At 45.0% G+C, this 23,886-nt stretch overlaps 1 protein-coding gene across 1 annotated transcript in view; it reads right to left on the minus strand.

Annotated features, from left to right (window-relative positions):
• LOC126425305 (mitogen-activated protein kinase kinase kinase 10-like) overlaps window positions 1-23,886 on the minus strand; it is a 731,045-nt gene that overhangs the window by 159,166 nt on the left and 547,993 nt on the right. The window contains exon 2 of the mRNA XM_050088284.1: window positions 14,393-14,573. Within this exon, the coding sequence (XP_049944241.1) occupies window positions 14,393-14,573 (181 nt within the window). The remainder of the gene's footprint in view (window positions 1-14,392; window positions 14,574-23,886) is intronic.

Here is a 23,886-nt window from a genome sequence, read left to right on the forward strand (position 1 = left end):
ATGAATCGCTAGTAAATAAAGTAAATTCTTAAGAAAAGGTTTTGAAAGTAAAATCACGGTTCAAATGGTTCAAATGGCTCTGAGCACTATAGGACTCAACTTCTGAGGTCATTAGTCCCCTAGAACTTAGAACTAATTAAACCTAACTAATCTAAGGACATCACACACATCCATGCCCGAGGCAGGATTCGAACCTGCGACCGTAACGGTGTCGCGGTTCCAGACTGCAGCGCCTAGAACCACACGGCCACTTCGGCCGGCACGGTTCAAGTGTATACGAGTATACATAATTAAGTTTGTACGGAACCCTCAGAACTTGACTGGTTTTTTTAATTGCATTTAAAAGCCATGGAGATTTCACGTGGACACCGTGTACAAGGTCAGACATAAGCAGGAGGACTAACGTGTAAAGCCTCGCGTACGAATAAATCTTTAGACATGGAGTTCATGCTCTGATTGTCGAAGGAAAGTGGCCGATCGCTTTCAAGGGAAACACCCCGACATTCGTATTAAGCCATTTGAGGGAAAACCTGAACACGGATGGCCGGAGGGGTGTTTTTGGAGCGCCGTCGTGGCGCGAACGCGCCCCGTGCCTTGACGACTGCGCCACCCCTATCGGTCGCACTGACAGTTTCGATGCTGCCGCACTGCCGTGAAGCTCTACAACTTTATCCCTGTTACGCGTCTAGGCCGCTAAACTCGCAGAATTACACCCACCTCATCCACTGTAGCCGCCACACGGGCGGAAATGGAAACTGCTACAGCATGAACACCTCGGCCGAACGCTATACAAACTCATGCTCCAGTACTTTCACTCCCGTGGAATATTATTATTATTCTGGATTTACAATGTGAGTACATTTTTCCAGCACCTATTCTAGATTACAGTAAGTCACTAATTATTGTTCTCCACTCTTCTCTATTTGTCCTTAAATCTTCAGGAATGTTGTTCTTCCTCATTGCTGACTGAACTCCCTGTATCCATGTATCAGGTGGTCGTCCCCTTTTTCTTCTTCGAATTGGCACCCAGTCGATTATGCATTTTGGTAGCCTTTCCTGTTCCATTCGTCTGATGTGTCCATACCATTTAAGTTGTTTGTGCTCGATGAAATCAATAATTGAATTTTTACATTTCATCTTGTCTCTGATTACTTCATTTCTTATTCTTTCTCGTCTTGATATTCTTGCTGAACGTCTCCAGAAATCCATTTCTGTGGCTAATAATTTTGATTTCAGTTGCGATTTTGTTGTCCACACTTCTGAACCATATGTAATAATGCTCCTAACTATTGTTTTAAAAATCCTTATTTTGTTATCAGTTGTTATGTGTTTGTCCCAGAGAATTCCATTCAATAAAGAGATTGTCGTCTTTCCAGAATTTATTCTTGATCTAATTTCTTTGTCCTGTTTCCCATCATTTGTAATTTTCACACCTAAATATTTATATTCCTCAGTAGCTGTTATTGTTCCCATCCCTTCTTCTAATATTAAGTCTCCATTCATTCCACCAATTACCATGTACTTTGTTTTATTCATGTTTACATTTAGACCTGATTTTTTATATTCTTGAATCAATTTTCTGGTCATATACTCTATGTCCTCATAGTCTTGGGCTATAATCAGTTGGTCATCTGCAAATTGTAACGAGTATATTGTTCTATCATTTATTGGTATTCCCATAGCGTGACATTTTTTCTTCCAATTCTGTAAAGTTACTTCTGTATATATTTTATACAGTGGAATATTTTTATTTAAATTTCATCCATATGCGGGACTATTTTCAATAAAGAAGAATATTGATTCGCCGGCCTTTGTGGCCGAGCGGTTCTAGGCGCTTCAGTCTGGAACCGCGTGACCACTACGGTCGCAGGTTCGAATCCTGCCTCGGGCATGGATGTGTCTGATGCCGTTAGGTTAGTTAGGTTTAAGTAGTTCTAAGTTCTAGGGGACTGATGACCTCAGATGTTAAGTCCCATAGTGATCAGAGCCATTTGAACCATTTGAACTTGCAAACGCCGTTCCTGGGCTCGTAACCGCATCGGTCGGACCCTAGACGACCGTAAAATGGTGGTGTAGTCGGATGAGTCCTTTTAAGTCCTTACTGCAGTTTGTAAGAGCTGGTGATAGCATTCGAGTGTGTCGCAGGCCCCACTAGCCGTGGACCCAAGTTGACAACAAGACACTGTGCAAGCTGGTGGTCGCTCGGTGACGTTTTGGGTTGTGTTCACGTGGAATGGACTGAGTCCTCTGGTCCAACTGAACCGATAATTTACTGGAAAAGGTTACATTCGGCAACTTGGAGACCATTTTCAGCCTTTCATGGACATCATGTTGCAAGACAACTATGGAATTTTTATGGATGGCAATGGGCCATATTAGAACATCTACATCTACATCTACGTAATTACTCTGCTATTCACAATAAAGTGCCTGGCAGAGGGTTCAATGAACGACCTTCGTGCTGTCTCTCTACCGTTCCACTCTCGAAAGACACGCGGGAAAAACGAGCACTTAAATTTTTCCGTGCGAGCTCTGATTTCTCTTATTTTATCGCCATGATCATTTCTCCTTAAGTAGGTGGGTGGCAACAGAATTTTTTCGCAATCGGAGGAGAAAACTGGTGATTGAAACTTCACGAGAAGATCCCGTCGCAACGAAAAACGCCTTTTTTTTAATGATTGCCACTCCAATTCACGTATCATGTCTGTGACACTGTCTCCCCTATTTCGCGATAATACAAAACGATCTGCCCTTCTTTGTACCTTTTCGGTGTCATCCGTCAGTCCCACCTAATGCGGAACTACTTAAGTTCTAAGTTCTAGGGGACTGATGACCTCAGAAGTTAAGTTCCATAGTGCTCAGAGCCATTTGAACCATTTGAATATTGATTCAATATATAACGGCAACTGGCTACGTCCAACGTTATTGGAAGATTTTCGTTAGATACAGTTTACAATACGGGCAGCCACAGGCGTTGAGATTCATGGTAAATTGAGCTCGAATACGGCCGCAAACAGCTGTTTATTAATGATTTAAGCACGACTGTTTTCGCTGTGTTAAAGCCGTTATCATCGAGTCATTAATGGTGTCACGCAGATCAGCACACAGAGGCGCCCTCGCCGTTCGTAATCACGGAATACGACCCCAGGAAGAGGGAAAGTGGTCAACAAATAATAACCGGCAGAGCAATGGGTGAATAGTGCAAGGGACGAGGCACCTGTAGTTGGTTGCCGCGAGGGAGAGAGAACTGCAACCGGTCAGCAGTCAACGAAACCTGACGTCATTAAATCATCACTTAAGAGCTGTTTGCGGTTTTATTCAATTTCAGTTTGCCATTTTCAAGTAGAAACTGCAAGGCAACATGCCCAGACGACGCGCACGTGCAGAGTCTCGCCACGTACCACCAGCATGAGAGACACGCGAGCATCGTGCACACAGAGCTGACGAGTGCAGAACCAGTGGGGGGGAGATGGACTAAGGAGCACAGTGTGGCAGCAAGTGGAGGACCGAGTCCCTCCAAAACCACAACACCGCCAAAAGATCACAGCACTGTTCGTGGGCTCCGGCGAACAGACGGACGTCAACAGCTCAACTCTGGGCAGAAGTTTCAGAAAGTATTAAAAAACTAAAAACCCGCCTCGATTGCGAAAAAAGCACCTAGTATTAAGTGTTAACCCAGGTTTGTGCGTGGATAACTACACCTTCTTCAGAACAACAATAAAACAGACAAGTGCCTAAGAAGACCTTTGTCAGTGACTGAAAGAACACCATAGCTATACATTTATAAACGAAAAAGAAAAGGAAAACACAAACAGTACATATGTACAAAGTCAAAACCACTACTTAACATAATAGTGTACGCTCCACCTCACACCGGCCTATGTTCGATGGGCCATGACCCGCCATAAACTGCAGCTACAAACGGTCGCTCACTTACAAGCCCGACCCGCTACCTATACACATGCGCAAGACAAGGTAAGTTACTTGAATGCGCATGCGCATACGATACGAGAAAGTTTATACATGGGTCGGGGCTAAACAGCCCATATATTCCCAACCGTGGATCAACGTATATCAAAAAATTGGAATGGATAGAATAAGTGACGAGCTAAATAGGAGATAAAACCTAAAAATAACCGCACCCGGTTGCTTATGCTAGGAAAGAAACATATATGAAGCTACCTATGACAACAGGAGGAACTCTTAAAAACTACACCTAAAGCCAGTAGTTAGCCGGGGGGGGGGGGGGGGGGGGGCTGAGGGGACGTCATCTAAAGACGTCGTGGTAACAAAGATACAGGGATAAAACGTGAGGTGTTGAACGGGCTAAAATCACCTTCATCGTAACAGGAAAATGAGGATAAAAAGGAAGATGATGAACGGCTTGCCCAACTGCGCTCGCCTATCAGCGCACGCATGTGAAAATCCCCAGATCATCAGATTTACAAGTATGAAGAACAAATTAAAGGTGCGAAACCTTCAAAAAAATTTCTGTTTCTTAGTAGGAGATGGTCGTCAAGGATATTGTCTTTGGCATGTTGCAGATGCTTAAAGATCTGCATTTCTTCCAAAACATGCAGTTTTAAGCCCTTAACCTCGGCATAAAGTAACTCGATATTAACTGGGGGGGCTCGGCGCATGAGCCGTTTGCACAAGGTGTTCCGCATAAGTAGAGCCCTGAAGAAGGTGTAGTTATCTACGCCGAAACCTGGGTTAACACTAGGTGCTTTTTTCGCAATCGAGGCGGATTTTTAGTTTTTTAATATATTAACCAACGATTGCTGACGCGATGCGATGTTGAAGGTTCTTAGTTTCATAAAGTGTCACCACGAACCGTCGAGGAGAGATTATTGGAAGCTGGCCTGAGATCTCGAGCGTGCAGTGTCGTTTACCTATCACACCGTACGACGGACCACGGAGGCTTGCATGGTGGGGAACCGTAGCAAGTAGCATCGTTGTCTGTCTGTCTGCCCGTCGGTCCCAGTGTTAACGGCCCTTTTTCTGAGGAACGGGTCTACGTATCAAGCTAAAATTAGTGTCATATACTAATAACTACGGTCAGTTAGCGGAGTAAGTAATTTAAGCTTCTAAGTCAATGCAATCGGAAGATAGGGCCCTATATATCACACATTTTGATGCTCGCAAACTGGCTCTTCACAGCCTATAGGTGAGGTATGTATATACGTGTCGGACCTGGTGGCCTAGCGGCAAAGAAGAGTAGCACGATAGGGCACAGATTTGTTGGTTTCCTGGGAGAGCGTGGCGGATACTCCGATAAGACTGATGAAGATTGGTTTGTGGGTTGCTCAACTGCGCGGTCACCAGCGCCCGTAAAAGTTCCAATTATTACACAGTCTATTTTCTTTTAACCATCCAATATAGCTACTCGCACAAATGATGATGATGATATGATGGGGACAACACAAACACCGAGTCCCCGGACAGAGAAAATCCCCAAGCCGGTCGGGAATCGAACCCGAGCCCCGATGATCCAGAGGCAGCAACGCTTGCGCCTAGACCACGAGCTGCGGATGATAAGACTGACATTGTAGACCCTTGAAGACAGAACGTAAACTGTCCTGAGAGAGCCTGCTTACATTCAAGAACATTCAACAACAGGTAACGGGACAGGAATATTATTGTACTTACTGCTGATAACGGTAGTGCTACTGTCGTGCTGAAGAGTGAGAATTATCATAAAAAGATCAGTGACCTCTTGGATCTTACCATCTATAAAAAACTGAAAAAGGACCCTACAACGAAAGTGTTAAGTGCTACCCAGCGATTAATAAAAAGCTCTTCCATTCCCACAGAATAAAAAAAATATATTTGCAAAACGGAAGCTTACCCTCTTAAACTGTATGGGTGACCTAAGATACACAAGCCCAATGTCCCATTGAGACCAATAGTAAGTGCCATTGGGGCTCCTACACAAGAGCTGCCTATATATCTTGCTTCTTTGTTGCAACCGTATATAGGTAAAACTGACACTCATATTAAAAATTCCATGCATCTTATCGAAAAACTGAGGGAGATCACAGTTAGTCCAAGCGACATCCTTGTCAGTTTCGATGTACTATCCCTGTTCACCATGGTCCCTGTTCACGAAGCTGTTTCTTACAAAGCTGATATGCTTCCTACTGATATAATAGCTTTGTTTCGACATTGTCTATCCTCGACTTATTTTCAATATAACAACGAGTTTTATGAACAAATTGATGGGGTGGCCATGGGTAGCCCTCTGAGCCCAGCCATTGCTAATCTATTTATGGAATTTTTCGAACAACAAGTGCTGCAGTCGGCCAAAAAAAGCCCTCTGAAATGGTATCGATACGTGGATGACACCTTTGTGATATGGAATCATACTGAAGAGGAACGAAGTGATTTTTTGGTGCACATAAACAATTTCAATCCAAAGATACAATTCACCATGGAGTAGTGGACAACTAACTTTTTTGGATGTATTGGTTATTAAACAGGCATATCGGACTTCAGGGCACAGGGTACGTAGGAAAGACACACTCGCCGATCGTTGCCTACATAAGAATTCGAATCATCATCCTAGGCAGAAGAGGAGACTCATAAAAACGTTAGTGGACAGGGCTAATAACATCTGTGAGCCAATTTATTTGCAAGATGAATTAAGCCATGTGCGAACGGCTTTCAAGAGAAATGGGCGGACTGACAACGAAATAGATCGAGCACTCCACCGTAGAATAAAAGTGTCCGGAAATACACGACAACAACAACCGTCGCCTGGAAAAGTTTTTCTTCCATTTATTCATAACATAACGGACCGTATTGGTACAGTTTTGGCCAAGTCTCAAGTGGTGACAATCTTTCGACCTACCAAGAAAATTAGTGAAAGTTTAAGATCTGTGAAAGACGCACGAAACCCCTTAGCCACCCCAGGTGTATAGAATTCCGTGTAGCTGTGGCATGGTTTATATATTGGAACAACTAAAAGGAGTGTTAATACTCGCCTAACGGAACACAGGAACTGTAGATTCGGAAAAATACACAAATCAGCTGTAGCGGAACACGTTTTCAAAGACGGTGATCACGAAAAAAAAAATTTTGTGAGACAAACGTGATAGCTAGGACCTCACATTATTATACCCGCATGTATAGAGAAGCTATAGAGATCTACAAGCACGAAATTAATTTTAATAAAAAAGAAGAAGGTAAAACTAGACAAGATATGATGGTCGACTTTGTACCAACGAAGTGACAATCGATTACCTGTAATCGAGAGAGATGGCACTAGCCAGAGAGAGTTTTAAAGTCGAAAGCACATGACGAGTGGTGGCGCCATCTAAGCGCTCTATATAAGCGGGACCTCCAGCGCCTAACAGCCAGTCGCCGACTCACCTCAGAAGATGTTGCCCGCAGTAGGCAACGAAACGTCAGGAAGGAGAAGAAGTTTTATATGTGGACCACGGCAATTCAGCCCGGAAGTTTTAATTAATGAAGACGCCGGCCGTGAAAGCTTATATGTTATGAGAAATACAGTTAGTTGCAGGGCACGGCGGGTGAGGTCATCAGAAGGCGGTTCGGCGGAGCTCCACGATTTGCAGCGGTCGGAGAGACCATACACGGCTGTCACACCTGACCTAGCCCCCTCGGACTTCCACTTGTTGGGCCATTAAAGGATGCCATTCGTGGAAGACATTTTGAGGACGACGAGGAGGCGATTCACACAGTGAAGCACTGGCTCCACCACCAGGACAAGGATGGGTGCCGACAGTGCATACACGCCCTTGTTTCGCGCTGGAGGAAGGCCACAGAACGGTACGGTGATTACGTGGAAAAACAGTGTGTGCAGATAAAACGCCATTCTTTCGTGGGTGTAATTCTCATTATTTTCGATAAATAACGTCTGAGGAAAAAAATGCGTTGCATTACTTTCTGGGCAACGCTAGTCGGAAGGCCTGCAAATTTCGCTCCTGTAGGGATCGCAAGAACGCGATCAGACTAATTACAGCGCGTACAGAAGTGTTTAAGACATCATACTTCCCGCGCTCCACACGTGAATGGAACGGCAGAAGCCCTAATAACTGCTGCAACGGGAAAGACCCTCTAGCGTGCTCTTTACAGAAGTTTACAGAGTACGAACGTACATACGTTAGGAGCCACCAAAGATCACGGGTCCCTTACAGCAAACTAGTCACGAAATATCGCTGAACAACCTCCGAAATTTTGTCGGTGCATGCTGCGTCTTCCATAAGGTACGTAACGCAGCCTAGTTGCCTACCCCTCAGGCGCATCACAGTTAAGGCTGTGAAGGGACCGTACCAACATACCCTCCCCAATTTCATTCATACTGACATGGTGTGTAGGGTACGATTAGGACTTGAACATACGTAAACAGTAAGACGCAACTCTAAACTGTTTTCGAGCAAACCAAGTTTGAAAATTATAGGCGTGTTTATACACTTTTTTGGGTCGCTAGTATTCAAGAACTCCACAGCCGAGCGAGTAAGGCCGGTATTGCAATATCATATTTCTTTGACGAAGAAATACGACCAAATATTCTTCAAATTTCTTTGACAAAGATCTTTGACGTGGTTCTTAAAAGGGGTATTGCACTTTTTCGTCAAATTTCAAGATGGCGGAGAACAACTTGCAGTTGCGAGTACCACAATTGCATCGTGTGTGAATTTGGAAGAAATGCGGCGAAAAAGAAGGAAAAATATTTGGGTGAAGCGGTAGGTATTACGTAGAGATAAGCGGAAGGTATTACGTAGAGATAATACAAGAATTCAGCAAAATTAGTTACGAGAGTTGCAAGTGGAGGACGTCAAGTCTTATTTATTACTTACGAATGGACGAGTGTGTACTCTGTATTTGCTCAGTAAGGTGCCTTTTCATATTACACAATACTCTCTTGAAGAATGCTATATGCGCGGAATACAGGCAAGGTGTGACACTGCGATTTCTTGATATAGGAGATAGCTACTCTAGTTTACAACACAGCACATTAACCAAAATAATTCCAGAAACGTGTAAAGCAATTTATAAAGCGCTGAAGAGGTAATATGTGAAGTCAATGAATGTTTCACACACCATAGGGGCAATAAGAACTAATTTTAGTTCTGAATAATTTAGTTAAGGGAATTGGTGCTCCAAAAACTACAAAATTAATAAAAAGTACGAAACAGACGAAGCGCTTTTTAATTTGTGGCACCCAGAGTCCAAAAATGGACAAAGTAGAATGGGAAGCTAAAAAAGAATTTTTGATTTTAGGATGTGAGCGCATCCTCTTGCTGAAAAGCTGTCTGGCTGGTTCCAGATATAGAGGTGGACGGTTGTAGCGGTCATTGTGGGCATGAAATCCCCTGCAGCATATCCCACCTGCCCATCAACACACAATTAATAGCACACAATGTGCCTCCTGCTCACCCCTACCCTAGTCGAAGCAAATTTCATTAATTCCTACTCCAAATTTTTCTTTTGTTTCCTTTACTGCTTGCTCAGTGTACAGATTGAATAACATCGGGGTAGGCTACAACCCTGCCTCACTCCCTTCCCAACCACTGCTTCCCTTTCATGCCCCTCGACTCTTATAACTGCCATCTGCTTTCTGTACAAACTGTAAATAGCCTTTCGCTCCCTCTATTTGACCCCTGCCACGTTCAGAATTTGAAAGAGAGTGTTCCAGTCAACAATGTCAGAAGCTTTTTCTAAGTCTACAAATGCCAGAAACGTAGGTTTGCCTTTCCTTAATCTATTTTCTAAGATAAGTCGTAGGGACAGTATTGCCTCACGTGTTCCAACATTTCTAAGGAATTCAAACTGATCTTCCCCGAGATAGGCTTCTACCAATTTTCCAATTCCTCTGTAAAGAATTCTTGTTAGTATTTTGCAGCCGTGGCTTATTAAACGGATAGTTTCGTAATTTTCACATCTGTCAACACCTGCTTTCTTTGGGATTGGAATTATTATATTCTTCTCGAAGTCTGAGGGTACTTCACCTGTCTCATACGTCTTGCTCACCAGATGATAGAGTTTTGTTGTGGCTGGATCTCCCAAGGCTATCAGTAGTTCTAATGCAACCCTGTTTCGACTTAGATCTTTCAGTGCTCTGTCAAACTCTTCACGCAGTATCATATCTCCCATTTCATCTTCATCTACGTCCACTTCCATCTCCATAATATTGCCCTCAAGTACGTCGCACTTGTATAGACCCTCTATATATACCTTCGACTTTTTTTGCTTTCCCTTGTTTGCTTAGTACTGGTTTTCCATCTGAGCTCTTGATATTCACACAAATGGTTCTCTTTCTCCAAAGGTCTCTTTAATTTTCCTGCAGGCAGTATCTATCTTACCCCTAGTGATATATGCCTCTACATCCTTACATTTATCCTCTAGTCATCCTTGATTAGCCATTTTGCACTTCCTGTCGACCTCATTTTTGAGACGTATGTATTCCTTGTTGCCTGCTTCATTTACTGCACTTTTCTACTTTCTCCTTTCATCAATTAAATTCAATATCTCTTCTGTTACCCAAGGATTTCTACTAGCGCTCGTCTTTTTAACTACTTGACCCTCTGCTGCTTTCACCATTTCATCTCTCAAAGCTACCCATTCTTCTTCTACTGTCTTTCTTTCCCCCGTTCTTGTCAACCGTTCCCTAATGCCCTCTCTGACACTCTTTTCTACCTCTGGTTCTTTCAGTTTATCCAGGTCCCATCTCCTTAAATTCTCACCTTTCTGCAGTGTCTTTAGCTTTAATCTACAGTTCATAACCAATAGATTGTGGTCAGAGTACACATCTGTCCCTGTAAATGTCTTACAATTTAAACCCTGGTTCCTAAATCTCTGTCTTAGCATTACATAACCTATCTGAAACTTGCCAGTGTCTCCAGGCCTCTACCACGTACACAACCATGTTTCATGGTTCCTGAACCAAATGTTAGCTATGATTAAGTCATGCTCTGTGAAAATTCTACGAGGCGGTTTCCTCTTTGATTCGTTACCCCCCCCCCCCCCCCCAATTCCATATTCACCTACTACTTTTCCTCCTCTTCCTTTTCCTAATATCGATAAACTTGTAGTACCGTGGTAGGCCTGGGCTTTGTGTCTATCTGGGCTACAATGATGCGTTCACTATGCTGTTCGTAGTAGCTTACCCGCGCTCCTATTTTTTTTATTCATTGTTAAACCTACTCCTGCATTACCCCTATTTGATTTTGTCACATGGCCGACATTGTCTACTTTCCAGAAAGAGAACAACTGTGCTAGAAATGATGTATATATGCAGACTGAAGCGATGAATGAAAATTTGTACCAAGCTTGGCATTCGAACCTGGGTCTTCTGGTCACTAGGCAGACGCGCTGACCACTACTACACCCTGGCACAGTGGCGAGTACTACCCCAGCACGCCCCCCCCCCCCTCGATCGAAATTCCCATTCACGTCTCAGCCCAACTGCTATTCCTCCTAAACTCGGACAGCATTACAAAGACTCTCCAACGGAATTGGAATGCCACCTTAGCATCGAAGGAAATGGGGGATGCTGCGTGAAACTCAGGCATAGATCCTCTATTCAAATGAATGTCAAACATCATCTAGATTCGAATTGAGGAGGGAGGCGTGAGAGTAGTTCGTGCAGCTGTGCAAAGCCACTGCGCCATGGTGGCGCAGAGGTTAAGGCATCTGCCTGCTAAGCAGGAGACCCTGGTTCGAATGCTGGACTTGGCACAAATTTTCATTAGTCGCTACAGTCTGCATATATACACGATAGATATTTGGGACTTGAAAAGATTTCTCGTACCATGGACACTGAAGCGCCGAAGAAACTGGTATAGGCATGCGTATTCAAATACAGAGATATGTAAACAGGCAGAATACGGCGCTGCGGTCGGCAAAGCTTATATATGAGAACAAGTGTCTGTCGCAGTTGTTACACCGGTTACTGCTGCTACAATGGCAGGTTTGAACATGATGATGTAGTCGGCGCACGGACGACAGGACACAGCACCTCCGAGGTAGGGATGAAGTGGGGATTTTCACGTACGACCATTTCACGAGTGTACCGTAAATATCAGGAATTCGGTGAAACATCAAATGTCCGACATCGCTGCGGCTGGAAAAAGATCCTGCAAGAACGGTAACAACGACGACTGAAGAGAATCGTTCAACGTGACAGATGTGCAACCCTTCCGAAAATTGCTGCAGATATCAATGCTGGGTCATCAACAAGTCTCAGCGTGCGAAACATTCAACTAAACATCATCGATATGGGCTTTCAGAGCCGAAAGCCCACTCGTGTATCCTTGATCACTGCACGACACAAAGCTTTACGCCTCACCTGGGCCCGTCAACACCGACACTGGAAGTGATGATGACTGGAAACATGTTGCCTGGTCGGACGAGTCTCGTTCCAAATTGTGTCGAGCGGATGGATGTGTATGGGAATGGAGACGACCTCATGAATCCATGGACCCTGCATGTCAACAGTGGACTGGTGGAGGCTCTGTAATGATGTGGGACGCGTGCAGTTGGTGTGATGTGGGACCCCTGACTTGTCTAGATACGACTCTGACAGGTGACACGTACGTAAGCATCCTGCCTGATCACCTGCATCCATTCATGTCCATTGTGCATTCCGACGGACTTGGGCAATTCCAGAAGGACAATGCGACACCCCTTCACGTCCAGAATCATTACAGAGTGGCTCCAGGAACGCTCTTCTGAGTTTAAACACTTCCGCTGGCCACCATATTCCCCTGACATGAACATTATTGAGCCTTGCAATGTGCTGTTCAGGAGAGATCTCCACGCCTTCGTACTCTGACGGCTTTATGGACAGCCCTGCAGGTTGCATGGTATCAATTCCCTGCTGCACCACTGTAACATAAGTCGAGTCCATGCCACGTTGTGTTGCGGCACTTCTGCGTGCTCACGGGGGCGCTACATGATATTTGGCAGGTGTACCAGTTTCTTTGGCTCTCCAGTGCAGGTAGAGGCGCTAGATCTACATCTACATTTATACTCCGCAAGCCACCCAACGGTGTGTGGCGGAGGGCACTTTACGTGCCACCGTCATTACCTCCCTTTCCTGTTCCAGTCGCGTATGGTTCGCGGGAAGAACGACTGTTTTGTAAGCCACCTCCTTTGTTGATGGACTACATTTTCTAAGGACTCTCCCAATGAATCTCAACCTGGTACCCGCCTTACCAACAATTCATTTTATATGATCATTCCACTTCAAATCGTTCCGCACGCATACTCCCAGATATTTTACAGAAGTAACTGCTACCAGTGTTTTTTCCGCTATCATATAATCATACAATAAAGGATCCTTCTTTCTATGTATTCGCAATACATTACATTTGTCTATGTTAGGGGTCAGTTGCCACTCCCTGCACCAAGAGCCTATCCGCTGCAGATCTTCCTGCATTTCGCTGCAATTTTCTAATGCTGCAGCTTCTCTGTATACTACAGCATCATCCGCGAAAAGCCGCACGGAACTTCCGACACTATCAACTAGGTAATTTATATATATTGTGAAAAGCAATGGTCCCATAACACTCCCCTGTGGCACGCCAGAGGTTACTTTAACGTCTGTAGACGTCTCTCCATTGAGAACAACATGCTGTGTTCTGTTTGCTAAAAACTCTTCAATCAAGCGACACAGCTGGTCTGATATTCCTTAGGCTCTTACTTTATCAGGCGACAGTGCGGAACTGTATCGAACGCCTTCCGGCAGTCAAGGAGAATAGCATCTACCTGGGAGGCTGTATCTAATATTTTCTGGGTCTCATGAACAAATAAAGCGAGTTGGGTCTCACACAATCGCTGTTTCCGGAATCCATGTTGATTCCTACAGAGTAGATTCTGGGTTTCCAGAAACGACATGATACGCGAGCAAAAAACATGTTCTAAAATTCTACAACAGATCGACGTCAGAGATATAGGTCTACAGTTTTGCGCATCTGCTCGACGACTCTTCTTGAAGACTGGGACTACCTGTGCTCTTTTCCAATCATTTGGAACCTTCCGTTCCTCTAGAGACCTGCGGTACACGGCTGTTAAGCTGTTAGAAGGGGGGGGCAAGATGTGCCATAATGCATGTTTCAAGATAATGAACAGCCAGAGTAACCACGTTCCAGCGTGTACATATGCGGACCTTCTGTACGGAATTACTTTCCAAATAGCGGTTGGTCAAAAAAAAAAAAAAAAATAATAATAATAATAATAAAAATAATAAAATTTGTTAGATATGCCGTTTGTGCATCTTGTAGTGAATACAACGTCAGAGGACCGGTGTCGACTTGAGCCGGAAGTATGTTGGACGGGGAGGGTGGTGAGCGGGCGCTGTGCGGGGGCCGGGTGAGGGCGGAGTGGCTGAGCAGCGGAGAGGAGCGCCGGCCTTGGCGGGGCTCACCTCCAGACGTCGCTGGCCTTGGAGAAGGTGGACGTCTTGATGACCTCGGGCGCCATCCAGGCGTACGTGCCGGCCGCCGACATGCGCGTCGTCTTGTCCACCTCGCGCGCCAGCCCGAAGTCGGTGATCTTGAGCGTCTTGAACTGCAGCTCGTCGTTCTCGATCGGTTCGCTCAGCAGCACTGCGGGACACACCAGAGAAAACGACGGCGTTACATCACAGCACAGGCAGAAAAAAACACGTACAGTAGGTCGGAAATATCTACTTAGTAGACCACCACCCGATCCGACTAGCAGGTTACCTATCTAATGGTTTCCAGGAGAAACAAGTTTTTTCAGTATTCCGTGTAATTATTGACCAGTTTCAAAATCTTGTCAAAATCTACTCATTAAGAGCTGTTATATTACGTTAACGGTTCAACACAGTAACACAAGTACGAGGGCGTACTGAAAAGTAATGACTCCACATTTTTTATGTGAAACCTCCTAAAGCCTTTTAAAAAATATGGATAAGCCACAGGGAAAGACGGGTAACGTACAATATGTACAAGGACAAAGAGGGAGCATCGAGAGTGGACGACCAAAAGCGAAGTGCTCAGATTAAAAAGTGTGTAAGACAGGGATGTACCGGGCGATCAAAAAGTCAGTATAAATTTGAAAACTGAATAAAGCACGGAATAATGTAGATAGAGAGGTACAAATTGACACACATGCTTGGAATGACATAGGGCTTTATTAGAACCAAAAGAATACAAACGTTCAAAAAATATCCGACAGATGACGCTTCATCTCATAAGAATGGTTCAAATGGCTCTGAGCACTATGCGACTTAACTTCTGAGGACATCAGTCCCCTAGAACTTAGAACTAATTAAACCTCACTAACCTAAGGACATCACACACATCCATGCGCGAGTCAGGATTCCAACCTGCGACCGAAGCGGTCGCTCGGTTCCAGACAGTAGCGCCCAGAACCGCACGGCCACTCCGGCCGACCTCATCAGAATAGCAATAATTAGCGTAACAAAGTAAGACAAAGCAAAGATGATGTTCTTTACAGGAAATGCTGAATATGTCCACCATCATTCCTCAACAACAGCTGTAGTCGAAGAATAATGTTGTGAACAGCACTGTAAAACATGTCCGGAGTTATGGTGAGGCATTGGCGCCGGATGTTGTCTTTCAGCATCCCTAGAGATGTCGGCCGATCACATTACACTTGGGACTTCAGGTAACCCCAAAGCCAATAATCGCACGGGCTGAGGTCTGGGGACCTGGGAGGCCAAGCATGACGAAAGTCGCGGCTGAGCACACGATCACCACGAAACGACGTGCGCAAGAGATCTTTCACGCGTCTAGCAATATGGGGTGTTTTTATTTTCTTCTAATAAAACCCCATGTCATTCCAATCATGTGTGTCAATTTTTACCTCTCTATTTACATTATTCCGTGGTTTATTAAGTTTTCAAATTTATACTGACTTTTTGATCACCCGGTACTCTTTCGCCCCCACTGTTCAATCTGTGCATCGAAGAAGCAATGGTGGAAATAAAAGAAATGGTCAGGAGTGCGATTAAAATTCAAGGAGAAAGGATATAAATGTTAAGGTTCGGTGGTGACCTCAGTGAAAGGGAATAAGAATTACAGGATCTGCTGAATGGAATGAACAGTCTAATGAGTACAAAATATGCATTGGGAGTGAATCGAAGAAAGACGAAAGTAATTAAAAGTAGAAGAAATGAGAACAGCGTGATTCTTATCATAGCTGGTGATCACGAAGTAAATGAACTTCAGGGATTCTGCTACCTAGGCAGCAAAGTAATCCACGACAGTCTGAGCAATGAGGACATCAAAAGCAGTAACACTGGCGAAAAGGGCATTTCTGGTCAAGAGAAGCCTACTACTATCAAACACAGGCACTAATTAGAGGAAGAAGTTTCTGAGAATGTACATCTGGAACACAGCATGGTGTGGTAGTGAAAGACAGAGTGTGGGAAAATCGTAACAAAAAGGAATCGAAGCATTTGAGATGTGGTGCTACAGACGAAAATTAGGTGGACTGATAAGGTAAAAAAGGAGGTGGTTTTCCACAGAATCGACGAGCAAACGAATATACGGAAAATACTGACAAGAAGAGGGACGGGTATATAGAACATATGTTACGACATCACGGAATAACTTCCATAGTACTAGAGGGAGCCGTAGAGGATAAAAACTGTACAGAAAGACAGAAACTGGAATACATCCAGCAAATAATTAAGGACGTAGGTTGCTACTCTGGGATAAAGAGGTTAGCACAGGGGAGGAATTCTTGGAGGGCTGCATCAAACCAGTCAGATGACTCATCCAAACAAACAAAAATATAAGGTAAAACGAACGCTACTAACATTCTACATCTTTACTTTTCACTATATATTTATGTTGTCAACCCTGGCGACAAACACATTTCTCTCAACGACAGACCAGTTTGGAAATACCGTCACTGTAGAATATCTGTTGACGGGGCCACAATCCCACATGTACTTGCACCGTCTCATCAACATCAAAGTCTTTTGGAAAGAGATGAAAATCGTATGTACCCAAGTGGGGACTGCATGGAGAATGTTCGGTGACAGTGAACCCAAGGCGGCAAACGCTGCAGCGCTCGTGCAAGGTCTACCACTTGCCTAACTTAGCACTACTTAAACCTAACTAGCCTAATGACAACACACACATCCATGCCCGAGGCACGACTCGAACCTGCGACCGTAGCAGTCGCGCGGTTTCGGACTGAAGTGGCCAGAACCGCTCGGTCACAGCGGCCGGCTTAGGGACAGATGACCTCCGCAGTTTGGTCCCTTCGGAATTCACACACATTTGAACATTTTCTGATCCTGGTACTTCGCCGCGCCTCTGCCACCACATTCCTCCACCTCCACGCTCACCACATCCTGTTCCTGCCTGTAACATCCGCCTGATGAGTACCTGTCCTACCAGATCCAGCAGAAGTCACCCCTCCTGCCCTTGTAAGTGCTTCCTTCCTATCCATCCACATCCCTCTCCACTCTCCCAAATCCCTCCGCCAAACGTGCGCCCACACAAACACCTCACCTACCACCACCCCAGAGGCTACAGTTCCATAACACCCATATCGCTGGCAGTTTAGCTACACTCTCCACGTCACTCGCCTATGAGTCTACAGTATTTTAATCAATCAAGACATCGGCTTTTATCTTTTAACACATCCTATTGACCACCGTCTTCTACACTGTGTAAAATATTCATTTTCCATTCATCCGTGTGTATATTTTGATCAATCAACAAATCATACTTTTATCTTTTAATTTACGCAACTGACCCAGCCGCGGGCAGCGTGACACTGGGCCGAGAACGCTGGTCGAGAGTCGACGAGGAGATAAAACTTTTTGGAAGCTTCAGGGGTTTCACTCGTCAGTCGTTAAGGTCAGGGAGTACAGAATGAAGTTAGAGTTGAAACGGCCTATCGCTATAGTATAGGACTCACAAGGGAATGGTCCATTCTGTCATGTCGAAATCTGCACTGTTTTTTTTCCCACACAGACAGACTACACCAAAAGAAGCTTTTTTTTTTTTAAGCTGAAAATTACCAACACCATTTGACTCCAAGTGGCTGGAAGTGTACACGCCCACCCCTTGCCCCCACGCTACAGACTGTGCTACAGGGCTGGCGTGCGTCCTTGGTTGCATACGGAATGGCCAACCCAAGATCTGAACGCAGGACTCTCGAATACAAGGCGAGGGCGGTTAGCCATACACCACCTCACCCAGTCCATATGGAGAAAATGCTGAATGCATGTAAGTTTTCTTGAATAATTCAAGAACTACACCCTCTATGGAAAAAGTATCCCAGTACAAGATTTAACTACATCAAATTTGCTACAAAAAGGCCCTGTTCATTTTTCTGTAGGACTACATGGGTGTTGCGGGTTGCCTAAAACGTGCGGATAGGGGCAGACACACACACACACACACACACACACACACACACACACACACACACACACAGGGTCGTTCAATAAGTAATGCCCCACATTTTTTTCTCAGAACATGTTTACTGTTAAGAGTCAGAATTCGGTGAAAATATACATCAAAATGTCTTGTTCATGTTCTACTTTTCTACGTAATCTCCATCACGTTCTATTGCCGTACGTCAACGTTGTGCATATATTCCTTGCTGGTGAAAGCTCTTGTCATGTAGGTGTAGCCATGTTTTCACTGTATGACTGACACTCTCGTCATGTTCAAAGTGTGTTCGCCGTCGGCCTCAAAACGCCCCAACAATTCACATGAAATGGCCTTTCTTTGATTCTTGTGGTCCGCTGTGGGCATTCGTGGAACCCATCGTGAGCACCTCTCTCAATATCAGAGAGTCTCGATAATTGCAGACGCACTTCCAATGCTGGCCGACAACAGTGGAGCCAGTTGTCGAGTTGTCATGTGCCGGTCGGCACGAATAATGGCATCCGCACAATGCAGCATGTCTGGAGCAGTGGCTGTGACAGGACGTCCCGAGCGCGGCTGATCATGGAGCTCTGTTTCTGCATTTCATGAGGCTGTAACTTTCTTTACCCATCGCCCTACTGTACTCCCATCATCCGCAGCATCGCCTTACCTTGCACACAAACGTTTATGGATGTTCACCACGGTTTCTTTTTCTGCACACAAGAATTCAATAACAGCACGCTGTTTGTATGGTGAGTCGTATGTAGAAGCCACTTTCACGCTGTACTACGGCTCTGTCATCCACCAAAACATTTCGAAACTTCACTGGCGCACAGGAAAAACATCAAATGTGAAGCACCTACAAGGAAGTTTGTCTATGTGTATTAACGGATTTAAAAATAATATGTGGGGCATTACTTACTGAACGACCGTCGTATTTAGCTAACGGGCATCTAAGCTGTTTCTATATAATATGTGGTCCGCACAACTAGAAAGGTTTGGAATTGATGTTGTAAAACATTCATTTTTTTGGAATGAGATTTTCACTCTGCAGCGGAGTGTGCGCTGATATGAAACACCCTGGCAGATTGAAACTGTGTGCCGGACCGAGACTCGAACTCGGGACCTTTGCCTTTCGCGGGCAAGTGCTCTACCAACTGAGCTACCCAAGCACGACTCACGCCCGGTACTCACAGCTTTACTTCTGCCAGTACCTCGTCTCATACTTTCCGAACTTTACAGATGCTCTCCTGCGAACCTTGCAGAACTAGCAGTCCTGAAAGAAAGGATATTGCGGAGACATGGCTTAGCCACAGCCTGGGGGATTTTCATATCAACGCACACTCCGCTGCAGAGCGAAAATCTCACTCTGGAAACATCCACCAGGCTGTGGATAAACCATGTCTCCGCAATATGCTTTCTTTTAGGAGTGCTAGTTCTGCAAGGTTCGCAGGAGAGCATTTGAAAAGATTGGGAGGTAGGAGACGAGGTACTGGCAGAAGTAAAGCTATGTGGACGGGGAGTGAGTCGTGCTTGGGTACACCAGTTATAGAGCACTTGCCGCGAAAGGCAAAGGTCCCGAGTTCGAGTCTCGGTCCGGCACACAGTTTTAATCTGCCAGGAAGTTTCATTCATATTTTTCCTGGCGCAATGTACAATTTGTAATATGTTCTAATATGTTACTATCATTTGACTGACGACGGGCGAACTGTACAGGCTGCAGCTCATTACCCACGCATGCGGGGGGGTTAAATAACAATAAAGGAAATGAAAACAAGTAGCCAGTTGGCAGACAGGACGCCACTGACCGGGCACACTTCATGCTAGGCGCGTCCCTGTTCCAATCGGTCGCCTTCAGAAGCCGCAAACACGCAGGAATTGACGTGTGCTAACACCGCAAGTCCTTCAGCGCGTCATATTCATTTGCCGAAAGTGTTGTCAGCTGCTACAGAGAATACTGACAGCCGGGACTACTTTCGGTACTGCAAAGCAGAGCGCAGGTGGCTGTCGTTCCGCAACGCGCCGCCGACCCCCACTCAGCCAGTGCGAGTGCTGCAGCAGCAGTTCGTCCAGCTCATCGCCTGCGTCGAATCACAGCCGCCGACGCACGTCCACAATTGCCATCCTACTAGCAACCTGCTGTTCACGGCGTGATATTCGCACAGTTTTCCCCACAGGTAAAAGTCCAGAGGAGTTAGGTCTGGGGAACGTGGTGGATACTCCACAGCACCTCTACGGCCTAGCCATCTTCCTGGTAGAATTTCGTCGAGATACGCCATAACACGATTTTGGTAGTGGGCTGGGGCACCATCTTGTCGAAAGTGACCTCTTCCGTCTCCATACAAGTCTCGGATGACAGGTAAAATGGATGTCTGAAGCTTCTGAAGGTACACCTGACCGGCAACTGTGCCGTCAAAGAAGAATGGTCCAATCAAGCCCCGGTAAGACAACCCACACCACACATTTACTCCTGGCAAATTCACGGCTTTGTCTACATGGACGTTCGGATTTTCGGCGGCCCAGTAGATGCAATTGTGGCGATTTACTGTACCATTGAGTTTGAACTGTGCCTCATCAGACCACACAATCATCTCTGCAAACTCTTCACCGCTGCGCACCATGTTAGTAAACCACTCGCAGTACTCCATTCTGCGAGCTGGGTCGTCCTCGTTCATTGCATGTAGTAATCGTGGGATGTAGCACTTCCACTTTGCCGTCTTCGAAATTCGCCGAACACTTGAGCGACTCACTCCAGTTTCACGGGCACACTGTCTCACAGACTTGTGTGGTGAGCGAGTGAGTTGTTGTAACACACGACGGGAGTTATCTGCACTTGTTACCGTTACAGATTGTTCAGATCGTTGTTTGTGTACATCTTTAACACAGCCTTCGGCTTCAAATTTGTCTCGGATGCGACGAATCGTTAAACGTGTCGGTGGTTCTGTTTGATACTCATTTCGCCATTGCCGTTGAACCTCATTAATGTTTTCGTACTTAAAATACCACTTCAAACCTAACTTCCTTTCATCGAATGTAAGCCTTGCGCCAGCCATGTTTACTCGGGTAACTAGGTGCAACTAAGAACAAAATACTATCTGGCGACTGTCATTTGACAAAACAAAAGAACGCAATACAACGCTTGTGTGGCGATTGCCGGAACTACAAACTATTACACTACCAAAGATGGGACAATTCCGTCAATTAGTTTGACAGTTATGGACTTTTAAACAGTGGATACATATTTTGGGCCCCTCTGTATCGTAGAATGGCACCAACCCTAGTCTGGAAATATTTTTAGGAAGTGACGCAGCAATGCTTGATTCGCTCTACAGGATTAAAGATTTGTCCGCCATTTCTATGAAATAATGACAGTGGAACGAAATTATGGTAACAGTAATAAATCTTAACAATGTAAATGAAAAGTAGCTGATCTGCTCCCTGTTTCTACTTAATATGCCTTCATCTCCTTCATCCCTTGCGAACGGATAAATTAACGTGAAAAAGAGTTCTTCAAGCTGAGAACTGAGTATTCGTAATGCCCAAATAGTGGCATGATCCCCGATTACAACATGATTTTTGAGCCGAGTTTCAATAAATTAGAGTCTATAGGAGAGTACCCGTGAATTTTTGGTAGTACTCGACTACTTAATTTCCCAGAAGAACAGCGAACAGTGTACTAAGTTTTCCTAGATTTGTCAATTTCGTTTAATATTTTGATTCAATTTATCTAGAAACTGAGAGAATCAAACTTTTCAAATCTTTGTTCGATTTCTACATTTATTACAAGAAACAATGAGAAAAAAAAAACGATAATCGGGTACTATAGAAACCGGTGATTTTGCGCGTTTTTAACCGTCAGGTTAAACTGCGGTGGAAAAAAAAAACATATAACCCAAAACCGGTTGTTTCAGCTATAATCACCATCCATAACTCAAAGTGACTCAATTCAATAACTGCCAGAGACTGCAGTCCAGTTAGAACCCCTTAGGTAATACACTTTTCATGAAGTGCCACGCAAAAAAGTACTATGAAAGTAGAGTATTTATAGTGTATGAAATTTCGTCGCCGATTAAAACTGTGAGCCAGACAGGGACTCGAACCTGGAACCTTTGTCTTACGTGCGTAAGTGGTCTCGCAGACCGAGAGAGGTGGCGCAGTGGTTAGCACACTGGACTCGCATTCGGGAGGACGACGGTTCAATCCCGCGTCCGACCATCCTGATTTAGGTTCTCCGTGATTTCCCTAAATCACTCCAGGCAAATGCCGCGATGGCTCCTTTGAAAGGGCACGGCCGACTTCCTTCCCCGTCTTTCCCTAAAACCGATGACCCGCAGTTTGGTCTCTTCCCCCAAAACAACCCAACCCAACTTCCCACCTCACACCAGACACGGGCTACGGTCTCGCAGAAAGTTTCGTATCAGTGCACACTCCGCTGTTGAGTGAAAATTCGTTCTGGAAACATGCACCCAGACTGCTGCTAAGCCATGTCTTCGTAACATACAGGTTTATTACAAATGATTGAAGCGATTTCACAGCTCTACAACAACTTTATTATTTGAGATATTTTCACAATGCTTTGCACACACATACAAAAACTCAAAAAGGTTTTTTAGGCATTCACAAATGTTTGATATGTGCCCCTTTAGTGATTCGGCAGACATCAAGCCGATAATCAAGTTCCTCCCACACTCGGCGCAGCATGTCCCCATCAATGAGTTCGAAAGCATCGTTGATGCGAGCTCGCAGTTCTGGCACGTTTCTTGGTAGAGGAGGTATAAACACTGAATCTTTCACATAACCCCACAGAAAGAAATCGCATGGGGTTAAGTCGGGAGAGCGTGGAGGCCATGACATGAATTGCTGATCATGATCTCCACCACGACCGATCCATCGGTTTTCCAATCTCCTGTTTAAGAAATGCCGAACATCATGATGGAAGTGCGGTGGAGCACCATCCTGTTGAAAGATGAAGTCGACGCTGTCGGTCTCCAGTTGTGGCATGAGCCAATTTTCCAGCATGTCCAGATACACGTGTCCTGTAACGTTTTTTTTCGCAGAAGAAAAAGGGGCCGTAAACTTTTAACCGTGAGATTGCACAAAACACGTTAACTTTTGGTGAATTGCGAATTTGCTGCACGAATGCGTGAGGATTCTCTACCGCCCAGATTCGCACAGTGTGTCTGTTCACTTCACCATTAAGAAAAAATGTTGCTTCATCACTGAAAACAAGTTTCGCACTGAGCGCATCCTCTTCCATGAGCTGTTGCAACCGCGCCGAAAATTCAAAGCGTTTGACTTTGTCATCGGGTGTCAGGGCTTGTAGCAATTGTAAACGGTAAGGCTTCTGCTTTAGCCTTTTCCGTAATGTTTTCCAAACCGTCGGCTGTGGTACGTTTAGCTCCCTGCTTGCTTTATTCGTCGACCTCCGCGGGCTACGCGTGAAACTTGTTCGCACACGTTCAACCGTTTCTTCGCTCACTGCAGGCCGACCCGTTGATTTCCCCTTACAGAGGCATCCAGAAGCTTTAAACTGCGC

The sequence above is a fragment of the Schistocerca serialis genome, chromosome 10 (genome assembly GCF_023864345.2).
Source record: "Schistocerca serialis cubense isolate TAMUIC-IGC-003099 chromosome 10, iqSchSeri2.2, whole genome shotgun sequence".
NCBI classification, from domain to species: domain Eukaryota; kingdom Metazoa; phylum Arthropoda; class Insecta; order Orthoptera; family Acrididae; genus Schistocerca; species Schistocerca serialis.